A 12,795-nucleotide genomic window follows, 5' to 3' on the forward strand; every position below is an offset into this window, starting at 1 on the left:
TTCTTTAACACCCCGATTAACTGTGACAATGAAGCAGCTGTGTGTATTTTGAAAAACCCGGTCCAGCACTCTAAGACAAAGTACATTGACATCCGAATGCACTTTATTCGTGATTGTTATGACCGGAAGCTTGTCACAATTGAACAGGTCCATACTGATTACAACTTTGAAGATCTATTTACTAATGCTTTTGATCGTGCCCGATTTGTGTTTCTCGTTGGGTCACTTGTCATGATATCCTTTGTACAAAATTAAGTTTTATTTTTATTTTTATTTTTATTTTATTTTTGTTTTAAGTATTTTATTTCATTTTACTTTATTTTAAAACTTTTATTTTAACTTTATTTTGTTATCTTATTTTCTTTTCATTTAAAAGTTTATTTTACTTCTATTTTATTTTAAAGATTTCAAATTTTAAAATTTTGAATATATTTTTAATTTTAAGTTTTTAAATTTTTATTTTTTTTTACTTTGTTTTACTTTGATTTTTAATTTCATTTTATCTTATCTTAAATCTAAATAAGGTTTTACTTTTAGTTATTTTAATTCTTTTTATCTTTTTGTATATAAAAATGTAAATATTTTTCAAATATGTCACAATTTTAGAGGGAGAAAATGAATTAACTTTAACTCACCAAAAAGATTTTCACTTTTGCTTTAAGAAAAACAAATTAAGTCATTTAACTTACCAAAAATATTTCATATTATTATTTTATTTAACAAAATCAGAAAATGATTTAAAAGTATAATCTTTTGTTTAGATTGAGCTCCTGCTTAGAGGGAGTGGGATAATATTAAAATATCAGAAAACTTTGAGATATCTATCCAACCTTTGAAACATAATACGAAATTTTCTTAGGTGATCCTAGCATATAAAAAGAGTAGATCAAAAGCAACAAGATCATTGCTTGATGTGTAGATAGACTTAACAAATGAGTAAGTATCATAGTGATATAAACTTAAATATATGCCCATGCTAGTGGTTACACTCTTATGAAGCAGTTGCCGACTCCAAATAAGTCATATCGATGAAGGAAAAAATATTAATAGTCAGTCATATACGAGCCCGTTAGTGATTGGTTACGAGCCCGTTAGTGATTGGTCACAATAAAAGTTATTTTTCGCTTTAGATTATAATATTGAAAAATCAAAATTATTAAAGCAGAAAAACTGCAAAATGCTTAAAAGTATGCAAATCGAAAACAAAAATGTTGATAATTTATCAATCAAAAAGGGGTATATTAGAACTACGTGACGTGGGGAAACAAGTAATATATAAACACTTTATATGAAGGCTTGTAAGTCCGGTTGGCATGTAAGTCAATGTTTCAACCTTTGCATATTGTTTGGAGAGTTAATAGCCATTTTCGTCCCTGTGGTTTGCTACTTTCGCCACTTCAGTCCAAAGTTTGAAATTTTGTCAATTTAGTCCTTATAGTTTTAAACATTAGCCAAATACGTCCTCCCGTCTAACGGCATCCAACTATGCCGTTAGTTTAAGGGGTATTTTTGTCTTTTTCCTGTTTATGTTTAGTTGATGGCCAGTTTCGTCCCTGTGGTTTGATACTTTTGCTACTTCAGTCCAAAGTTTGAAAAATTTTCAATTTTTTTTTAATTTTTTTTTTGTCTATAGCCCTTAAGAGCATAATCCAAGCCCAAAACCATCGAGCATCGACCAAAACAGGTTTACGTTTACTCTGTCGACAACTATGCCGTTTGAAAAATCAGAGAAACGATTTTAGTTTTTCGGTATAGTTCGGTTTTAGGGAATTACCCTGACCACTTTACCAATGAATTCCATTATGGACTGATGTAGCAAAAAAAAAAAAAAAAAAAAAAAAAAAAACTGAATAAATTAACATAAAATTGAAAAATTTTCAAACCGTGGACTGAAGTAGTAAAAGTATCAAACCACAGGGATGAAACTGGCCATTAACTAAACATAAACAGGAGAAAGACAAAAATACCCCTAAAACTAACGGCATAGTTGGATGCCGTTAGACGGGAGGACGTATTTGGCTAATGTTTAAAACTATAAGGACTAAATTGACAAAATTTCAAACTTTGGACTGAAGTGGCGAAAGTAGCAAACCACAGGGACGAAAATGGCTATTAACTCTTGTTTGGAAGAAAAGTTTACAAAAAGTTTATGAAAGCACGAAATGTTTTGATCAAGCATCAGGGGTCGGAGTCAATTCGGAGTGATACTGATGAACACAAAATATGCCCGAGGTATGATGGAATATGAAACATGTTGGATTAACAGGGGGGCACACAAGTATTATGCCTAATTATACATTAGCGTATCACGGTGAAATCAAAATACTTGTTAAGATTAAAGTGGATCAACATATCTACAATCGACTTTGGGCTCTTAGCATAATAATATCCAAATAGAAGTGTGATCTAGTACACTATAGACAATATAATTCCATGTCGTGATCTTTCTCACAAAAAAACAAATAAAAATTGAATTTTGTAAATTAATTATATAATTAATATAATATTAATTTTCTCTTATCTTAATTTTAAAATTTAGTTTATTTTTAATTTTTTATTTTATTTTAATTTACATGTTAAAAGTAGTTAGTTTGACTTGTATTTTCTTTCATTTATTTTTATCTTAATTTATTCTACCTTTGATTTTATTTTTTTTTTTTTAATTTTTAACTTTTATTTTAAATTTTGTTTTTCATTTTATTTCTATTTTATTTTAAATATATTTGATACTTATCTTATTTTATTCTTATTTCTTAATTTTATTTTAGTTTTATTTTCATTTTTTTAATTATTTTAAAACTTCTTTAAGTTTGTATAAATTTTGTTTTTCTTTAAAAGTTTTATTTTAAATTTTATTTTTCTTTAAACTTATCTTCAAATTTTAATGTTAATTTTAATTTTAATTTTATTTAAAAGTGTTTTGTTAAATCGGGTCAATATTTTCAACTTGGTCTTCAATGCAAAGCTTGTTAAGTGTTGACCCGACAAAAATATATCTTGTGTATATTTAAAGTGCTTAGACTCGGCGGGTAAATATTTTGCGATTTTTAAAATGAAAATATTTTCAAAGATCGAGGGTCGAAAATGTAAATTCGTTTAAAACTCGAATGTTTTGACCTATAGCAAGATAGGCTGACCATATAAATATTTTACTCAAAATATCCTTAATTTTATTCCCTTGTCCACAAATTATATATTTTTTTCTCTCTCTTCTTCCCAAAACCCACGGCCGCCTCCTTCTACACAAACCCTAAATCGGATTTTCAAAATTCTCAAACAAATCTTAGTTCTGTTTCAAGTCTCACACTTAATCATCTTTTCTACCATGGAGAACTTCCCAGTGGTAAAGATTTACCTTGTTAATTCTTAATTTTGTTTAAGAACCGATGAACAGTCCCTCTGAACTGGTCATATCTAATTTGGTTTCTTCTTGTTGTTCTTTAATATAATTGATTATGGATGTTGATTGTCGATGTCATATGGAGTTTTATTGTTGATTTAATTGAGTTTTTGAGTCGTTTTGAATAGTTGTTACTCTTTCTTAGGGTTCGGTGTTCTAGGGTTCTTAAAACCCAGTTTTGAATGTTTGAACATATTCATAATATGCCCAGATCTCAAAAAGGGGTATGCGTGAACCTAGAATCGGTCAAATTTTGGGTCTTTGAAAAATTTGCTCTTTGAAGATTTGTATTCGAATTCAATTTTTTTAGATTCTATTAAATGGCTGTTTTGTCTGTTCATATTGTTTACAAGTGGTCTGTATTCAAATGTCCTTTCATTCAATTAGGAATGTGTTGAAATAAGTTTTTGTTGCCAGGAGATATATTCGAATACACTGGTATTCGAATTGGTTTTATGTTTGGGCAAGGCTCTATTCGAAGTGAGCGTTACATTCGAATGGAAACTGAAATTGAAAGGTCTTTGTATGCGATTAGAGATCGTGATCGAATATATGCATTCTGTGTGAAACTGTTGGTAAGCAAACAATATATTCGAATATATTTGTATTCGAATAGAAGTGGTTTTGTGAAGAAATCTTTGCCAAGTGAATTGTATTCGTTTATAAACTGTATTCGAATGATTAGTTGTAATCGAATGGTTGGGACTTTGAAATCCTTATGGGATGTTGTATTCAAATGAAGACTTGGAAGTGTGAAATGCATTAAGTTTATTGTATTCGAAGATAACAATTGTATTCGAGTAAAAAAAATTGTATTCGAAGGATCAAGTCTTCAAGGATGATGTATAAGGATACACTATTTTATTCGAATACATATGTTTTCAAATGAAAATGTTCCCAAGTATTTGTATTCGAACCTAACTGTATTCGAATATTATATTGTATTCTAATACAATTGTATTCGAATACAATATTGTATTCTAATACATGTTTACTCAAGTACCATTTGAACTGTGAAAAGATCTATGTATAATTTATGCAAATGGGGTTTCATATACAAACGTGTAAGATCTAAATTTGACTAAGTGTAATGTATTCACATTCAAGTATCTCTCTTTTGAATGCAACCACTTTAGCAATTTCAAGATTATATTCATTCAAATACAAGTGGGTTGAATACAATTGACTTAAACTTTTCAGTTAACCATAGTCTCTATTAGAATACATCATACTTAGATATATTTTCTATTTTCTTGAGTCTTATTGTAAATATTCTTTGTATAGTTTATTTTTGTTTAATCTTTGTACATAGTTGGTTTTCGTTTTCTTAAAACTCAATTAACAGCACTAATGTTTCTTTTGATGTATTCAGGGTCATAACAGTTTTTGGTCATTGGATCACTTGTTTCCCGATACACCCAAACCCGTTAAAACAAATGAAGTTGATAAAGACGGAAATGGAATAGAGTTCTTTGAACCTTTTCATGTCAATGAGAGTAGAGAAGTGGCTATGACTACCATTCTGAAGCCAACTGGCAGGAGTTCTTATTCGTACCAAGGTGAGCAGCCGGGTCCTAAGATTGGTGAGTTCAAGGAAACAGAGTCTGATAGTGATGAGGTAGTTGTTGGAGAGGACGAAGATGATGATGATGATCCTGATGAGGGTCAGGATGAAGGTGATGATAATAAGGAGGAAGAACATGTTGATGAGCCTGTTAACGAACCTGAAGGTGATATACAAGAGTCTGATCCACCATCTGAAGACTTGGAAGGCGAGCACATATCCAAGAACAAGCATGATAAGAAGAAAACGAAAGGTGTTGAGTCCTCTAAGAGATCTATTGCTGAGGAAGACGAGCCTGAACATCCTCCCAAACTGTTGAAGAAGGCAAAGGACTCCAAGAAGCCTTCTCCTTCTGAGATACCTCCACTCAAGGTATCTTTTCCTTTGACTTCTGAGATGGTATCCCATTCTTTAGTAGCCCAAACCATATCCCCACAAACCACCATTCCCGACCCACATATAGGATCACCTAGGACTTTAGCCAAGACCCTAGAAGCCCTCCAAGACAAACAAATCAAAATCACCAAAACCAAAACCCCACTCTCACCCAAAACCAAAATGACCTCACCTAAGGCTCCAACCAAACCTAGACCTAAAATTGTAATTAGGAAGAAAACCGCACCCCAAAAGCCATCCTTAGTAGACGAACCCATTACCCCACCCGAGACCTCACCAGCCTGCTTAGACGAACCAATGCCCTCCATGTTTGAGGACATACCTATGAACACCCAAACCGAAACCTCCACCTCACCTAGGAACACAATACCCGTCACCTCACCTACCTATTCACTTAACCAATTAGGGAAACCTCATTTTGGTCATCCACATTCACCACATCAACCCAAGCCACCTCAACCACCATAGAAACAACCAGCCTACCCTTAGCCATAACCACTCCCTTCCCAACCCTAACCTTACCTGTCCCAACCCATAGGATCCCTGTGATTGAAGTCACTCCCATCTCAAGTGGGAAGTCGAAGAAGTCTCTCGTGTTCAAAGATCCTATCCTCGATAGGCTCGCGGCACTGGAAGAGGCGAATGAGAACCGTGCAAAACAGGAACTCATGTTGATCAAATTCTTAAAAGATCAACAAGCCATCAACCAAAAAGTGACCAGACAAAGGGACGCTCTAGCTGAAAAGTTGGCAATCATGCAAGAGCAACGTGATTAGATCAAGCCAGAATTGCTAGTCAAAGGGACTGGATCGACATGTTGCAGAAAAGAGTCGACAATCAGCAACAATCAATCAACAAGAGCATGTTACATAATGCTGAACAACATGTTGACATGGAAAAGCTGACTGATAGAGTTAAACAGCTAGAGACGATCTTCCTTCATCTTCTAAACTTGCAAGTGAGTTTAGGAAGGAACTTGACTCCTCACTTATCAGTGTGTAGACGGATTTTGAGCGCCTTGAGTCTAGAGTTGGTCGGTTAGAAAATTCTAAGAATCTGGAGGTTAGGAGGTTGATGGGTGAAAGTGATAGGTTGCGGGGTTTGGTTGATAAGTTACAAGAGCAAATTGAGGAAAGATATGATGAGTAGGGACATGTGAATGAGTCACTCGTCAATCGATACCTTGTTGTCATGGAAGTTATGCGATTGACTGACGAGGATGTTGAGAACCTGAGGGTTCACTTGATGGGGACATTTAGACGGTTTCTACGTGTAGCCGAGCCAAGGGCTGAGCAAGTAAGTCAACAACAAACCTTGCTTACTGAATTAGCCACTGATGCCGAAAGGGTCAGAGCTCTAGGAAGTATACATGGCTTCCTCTACACGGGAGAAACAGGTACAGTTGGAGGAGAAGGTGGTTCAGGATCAAAGACTGTTAATGAGCCTGAAGTTGTTGTAGGGACCATCACCGGCACCGAGCCTGTTGTCATTACTGCTGTTACATCTGATCAGGTTGGTACTACAAGCTCAACACTTGTTGCACCCACCGCTAGTGCACAAGTAAGTGTCGTGTTCACCACTTCTTTGGTTATCCGTCATGATGTACAACCTTCAGAACAAGGTGGTGGTGGTGATGGTGATGACAGTGATGATGAGGATGATGATGACGAGTCTAATGGTGGAGACGAGGAGGATGATGAGGAAAATGACGATGAGGATGATGACCACGAGCATGATAGTTATGATGAACCTCGTGGTGGTGGAAACGGTGATGGTAGTGGTTGTGGTAGTGGTGATGGTGGTGGAAATGTTAGCGATGATGCTACCGGAAATAAGAAGGCTAATGTTGAGCCGTCGAAGGAGGCCGAGAAAACAATGGAATCGGAGGCTGCGGTGGAGGCTGAGCTCACCTCTTTTCTAAATGTTTGTTCTTGTGCAGGTACCGTTCCTATTGTTGAGAAAGACAGTGAGGAAAATAATGATGATGATGATGACATCAACTATTCTCCCAACCCCAACACACCAACAACTGAGGAGAATGTTGAGCCAAACGTTGACAAGCACGTTGTCACCCCTGTTGCTGCTCCTGCTAAAATTTGGTTTAGAAGAGGAATCAAATACTATGGTGTGAGCAGGATGGGAAGCATACGAACGAGGTCGAAGCCTTACCATAATTCGAATCTCATTGTGTACGCCAAATACCACAAAGACAACAAACATTCGGCTGTCAGACGTACAAATGGAGATATACATATCTCACTATGCGAGATATGCACACCTTGTCGAAACTTTGACATGAATTTCTTTCTAAAGACGGTGGCTCGAGACGACAAGAAGAATACTATCGAATCATGGTTCAAGAATCACTTCTTGAAAAGAAAATAGAGAGCTGACTACCAGACGTTTGCAGTCAATCCGGGTAGGTCATTCAAGGTAAAGAAGATCAATCCGTTCAACAACAAGCCGTCCAAAGAAAGACTTTAAAGAATGCATGATAATCATGGCGAGCCGATCTTTCATAGGATGCCTTTAGAGGACAATTTTCTTCATGACTTCATTGCATGGGAATTCCACAACGAATACGGCGAGGTCATCATACATTGCACTCGCAGTCACGAGCTCACATTCTTTGATGAGCATGAACTGGCAGGACTTAGACTCCGTGATCTGAGGAAACTAGTTGAGTCGCCCCTCTGCACAGTTGAAGACGTTCATCGTGACAATACAGACGCCATCGTCGGGAAGTTCAACAAGTTTGCCAGATTACTTGTTGAAAAACAACCATATGAAGAAAATCCATAAGATGTTTTTGACTATGAGTCCGAATGCGAGTGGTCAGAAGAAAATAAATCAAATACCAAAGACTAGAGGGAGATTGTAAGGCCCGATTTTGTTAATTAGTCTTTCGTATTTGTATTGTGTTAATTTGCGTTTCTAGTTTGTTTACATTTACATGTATTGGGCCCGAGGCCTTGTGTAATTGGAGCCCATTGGGCCTTTACCTATGAAAGAGGTGTATGAGTATACACACACATATATAAGGTGTGTGCATCACATACACCAAAGGAACCCTTGCATAATAATTGTTCATACACTCAAACTCTCTCTCTCTCTCCCACCCTCTAACTATTGGCCTCCCCATATACACCACAAGATACGAGATCTCGGTCCTTGCTTATTGTTTTCCGCCATCTAGTAGAGAGGTCGATACAAGAAGACTAATACTTAGTTTGTTGTGTTGTTTGATCCGGTCACGAGACCTACACAATGGTCTAGCAATTATAACAACTATTGTTGGGATCCACCAAAGAATGTTTGTAAGTAAAACAAACTAAGGAAGGGGTATTTGTATCTCTAAGAAAAATATGCCAAGAACCTACCAGACAAGTTTGGGACGCAAGAATGTAAGATTGAAGATACACCAATGAATGCTAGTGAAAAATTGATTGTAGATGACTTGGCTGATAAAGCTACTGAGAGTGTGTATAGAAGCCTGGTGGGTGGTTTGATATATCTTACATATACCGATCCTGACTTATCTAACGCAGTTAGTATGGTGTTAAGATTTATGCAAGATCCCTTAAAGTTACACCTTGGTGCTGCAAAAAGTATACTCAAGTATATTGCAGGAACTACCCACTTTGGGATATGGTATGATAGAGGAGCCAAGACTGGGTTATGTGGCCTTACTGACAGTGATTAGGCAGTAGTGTGGATGATCCCAAAAGCATCTCAACGTATAGTTTTTCAGTTGATAATGGTATGATTAGCTGGAGTTCCAAGAAGCAAACAACTATGGCCTTGTCAAGTACAGAAGCAAAATACATTAATGCTACTGCTGCCACTTGTCAGGCTATATTGCTGCGAGGGTACTTGATTATATGGGGTTGTTACAAATAAAATCCACTACTATCTTTTGTGACAATATGTTAGCCATAAATCTCAGTAAAAATTCAGTTTTACACAATATATCTAAACATATAGAACTAAAGCATCACTTTACAAGAGACATGGTGGCACAAGAGTTGGTGACACTTGAACATTGCAGTACAAATAATCAGTTGGCATATATTCTAACAAAGGCTCTTACAAGGGAAAAGTTTGTGTATTTCAGGCACCAACTTGGAGTAATGGAGTTTGAATCAAGGGGAGGTGTCGAAAAATGATACAAACTTTTAGCACATGGGATTCTCTAATGCAGTTCTATTTTCCTGGAATGTTTTATTTTCTTTCTGAATAAAGGCCTGTTTTGCCCAGTTTGTTATGTGTACCGAGTCTAAAGGTTGGAGTCGTTTCTCTCCTTTACTAGGTTATTAGATTTATCTATTTATAGAGGCTCAATATCTCTCACTTTGTACGTTCTTCTGAAATTAATAAACACCCAAAGATAATCCTTTCTGTTGGTGCATTTTGTGACCGTCACTATGCAATTTTGACAAGCGGAGACGAAGTGGTGAAGTTAGAACAAATTCACCATAGGCGAAGTTAGAACAACTTCGCCATTGGCGAAGTTAGGACAACTTCGCCTACAGGCCCAAGTCCAAGCCCGCGAAGTTGGTTATCTATATATATGTGTATCTTGTTTAGGGTTTTGTATCGAGAAAAGTGAGTGTGTTTTGTGTAGTTGTCATTGTCTAGAGAGAAACAGAGGGGGAGAGTCGCGTGGGACGGTCCGAGGTAGAGCTCACCTCGGGTCGGCCGTATTTTTGTTTTTGTTCGGTATGTAATGTGGTTTGGTTATTATATTTAGGATCTGCAGATTCGTTTATCCCATTCGTGTATTTGTTTGTGTTTAATCATGTTCTTCGTTTCCAACACCATAAACGAGTCTAGGAGGATTCCGCACTCCTAGACCTCGTGCAGATCTCGTATCGATCAGCGACGCCCCGGGAGGACTTACAAGTGGTATCAGAGCCTTAGGCTCTTATGCTATGGTTCGAGATCCGTTTTTTGGTGTTTCTGGCCCGTTTCTGATATGTTTTTGGGCCGAACAGTCGTCGTCGGCGAAGTTATAGGGTTTAGGCGAAGTTTCCGCTGAAATTTTAGGGTTTTTGGCGAAGTTGACTTTTTTGGCGAAGTTGACTTTTTGGCGAAGTTGACTTCTAGCGAAGTTGACTTTTGGCGAAGTTAAAAAAAAATTAAAAAATTTTTTTTTTGGAGTTTTCATCAGAATGGCCAGGTTTACACGATTATTGTGAGACCGAAAACGTTGTTCCGACAAAGAGTGAAACTTGATATCTATTGGTCTTACGTGTGAACAAATACAGGTCAACTCTGGATTTGGAGTTAAGTTGCGAATGGGATAATGATTAAAACTGGATATTGACACATTTGGGTGTTTTGGGGCCAAGAAATAAGTGTTGTTCGAGGTTGACCAACTGAAGAAAGTCAAATTTTGTTCGGGTTTTCATCATTACTGGATTGCGGTCAGATCATATTATTTATGTTATTTTCAAGGCGTTCGAGAATTGGATCCTGAAAACGTGGGATACGAGCATCCGGGATGCTTATTTATTAAGGTGAAAATTTTGGAACAAGTTGGATTTAATCGGGAATTAAATTGTTTAAGTTCTTGATCGTTATCCCTGGTGATGGAAGATGCTTCGGATTTATTAATGGTCATGTGTGTTAGATTCTGTCAAGGTGGTTTTTGTGATGAAACTGATCACTTGATGTTGAGTAGTTGAAGATTGAACCTTATCTTACTATGGAATTCCGACTAGTTGGGTGAAGTTGTGGAGGGAGCACAACTTCACGTGTTGGTGAAGTTAGAAGAACTTGACGTGTTGGTGAAGTTAGGAACAACTTCACGTGTTGGTTGTGATGATCGATTAGGCACGGGGATACAGGTCAAAGATCTCGATCGATATAGTTCGGAGGAGCTTACACTGAAGGGGAGATCTGATATGGAAGACGCCGGGTGATTGGTAGATTTGTGGAGCTACAAGACAGTTTCAGACACGGCTGGTTGAAGACAGGATGGATGTTGCATGTATATGTGAAGTTCAAGTTTGAAGATCACAATGCAATCGAGTCCTACCAGAAGAAGAAAACAAAAGATCATCAGTTAAGGGGGTGTCTGTTGGTGCATGTTTTGTAATAGATGATCTTTTGTGTTTGTTAGAATTAAGAGCAACGGTCAAAGGGGAGTCTTTTGGTGCATTTTGTGACCGTCGCTATGCAATTCTGACCAGCAGAGACGAAGTGGTGAAGTTAGAACAACTTCACCATAGGCGAAGTTAGAACAACTTCGCCATTGGCGAAGTTAGGACAACTTCACCTACAGGCCCAAGCCCAAGCCCGCGAAGTTGGTTATCTATATATATATGTGTGTCTTGTTTAGGGTTTTTTATCCAGAAAAGTGAGTGTGTTTTGTGTAGTTGTCATTGTCTAGAGAGAAACAGAGAGGGAGAGTCGTGTGGGACGGCCCGGGGTAGAGCTCACCTCGGGTCGGCCGTGTTTTTGTTTTTGTTAGGTATGTTATGTGGTTTGGTTATTATATTTAGGATCTGCAGATTCGTTTATCCCATTCGTGTATTTGTTTGTGTTTAATCGTGTTCTTCGTTTCCAACACCATAAACGAGTCTAGTAGGATTCCGCACTCCTAGACCTCATGCAGATCTCGTATCGATCAGCGACGCCCCGGGAGGACTTACACTTTCTGCATTCTTGATCGTTTCCACAACAATATTCAGCAGCTCATTATAATCAATAACAATGGGGGACTTTAAGAACTAACAACTAGGGAGTTTACCTCAAATGAGTTGAAGACCTCTTGTAACACCAACGACATACTACGACAACTCACAGCCCCGTATACTCCACAACTAAACAGAGTGGTAGAAGGCATGAACAAAACCATGATCAGAACTAAATAGAGTCTGCTAAAAGGTGTGAATGCCAAAACAAATGTGTCGAAGAAGTGAGACATGTCGTGTATGTGCTAAATCACACACCAACCAAAGCCCATGGCACTTTCACAATGGCATGGCGAAAACAGAATTTAAAACGTTTGAGAATATTCGGGTATTCCGCTCATGCCAAGATTCCTAGAGTAAGTTTAAGGAAGCTTGATTATATAAATGAAAGAACCATTTATTTGGGTATCGAACTTGGAAGTAAGGTGTATCGATTATATAACCCAATATAGATAATGTAATGGTGAGTCGTGACATAGAATTTGAAGAAAGTAAGGTGTGGGATTGGAAGAATCATCACACAGAAGCTAATGAAGGACCCAAATGTGTTGACTTTATGATTGGATGAGAACCAATGACAACTAATGATAATCAGGATGAGGGCTATGAGGAAGATCAGACGAACTAGAAACCCTGAGTACTCCACCGAGCCAAGGATCACAGTCGATAGGGCAAGTGGGCAACACGCACCCTCAACGAACTCTAATTCATCCGTTCCATATCAAATCATATCTTGA

General features: G+C 37.1%; 1 protein-coding gene across 1 annotated transcript; it reads left to right on the plus strand.

Moving 5' to 3' along the window:
• The first annotated feature begins 8,784 nt into the window (after window positions 1-8,784).
• LOC143570605 (secreted RxLR effector protein 161-like) lies at window positions 8,785-9,526 on the plus strand. The gene is made up of 3 exons (XM_077056219.1): window positions 8,785-9,011; window positions 9,131-9,246; window positions 9,345-9,526. The coding sequence occupies exons 1-3, from the start codon at window positions 8,785-8,787 to the stop codon at window positions 9,524-9,526; spliced, it is 525 nt and encodes a 174-aa protein (XP_076912334.1).
• The last annotated feature ends 3,269 nt before the right edge of the window (window positions 9,527-12,795 follow it).

The sequence above is a fragment of the Bidens hawaiensis genome, unplaced genomic scaffold (assembly GCF_021521415.1).
Source record: "Bidens hawaiensis isolate Kalapana, Puna unplaced genomic scaffold, B.hawaiensis_p1.1 tig00025011_1, whole genome shotgun sequence".
Lineage (NCBI taxonomy): Eukaryota > Viridiplantae > Streptophyta > Magnoliopsida > Asterales > Asteraceae > Bidens > Bidens hawaiensis.

Coding starts and splice junctions, on each gene's coding strand:
- LOC143570605 (XM_077056219.1), top strand. CDS start 8,785: ATGAATGCTAGTGAAAAATTGATTGTAGATGACTTGGCTGATAAAGCT. Junction 9,012..9,130: donor ACTACCCACTTTGGGATATG/GTATGATAGAGG, acceptor TGGTATGATTAG/CTGGAGTTCCAAGAAGCAAA. Junction 9,247..9,344: donor AGGGTACTTGATTATATGGG/GTTGTTACAAAT, acceptor CTAAACATATAG/AACTAAAGCATCACTTTACA.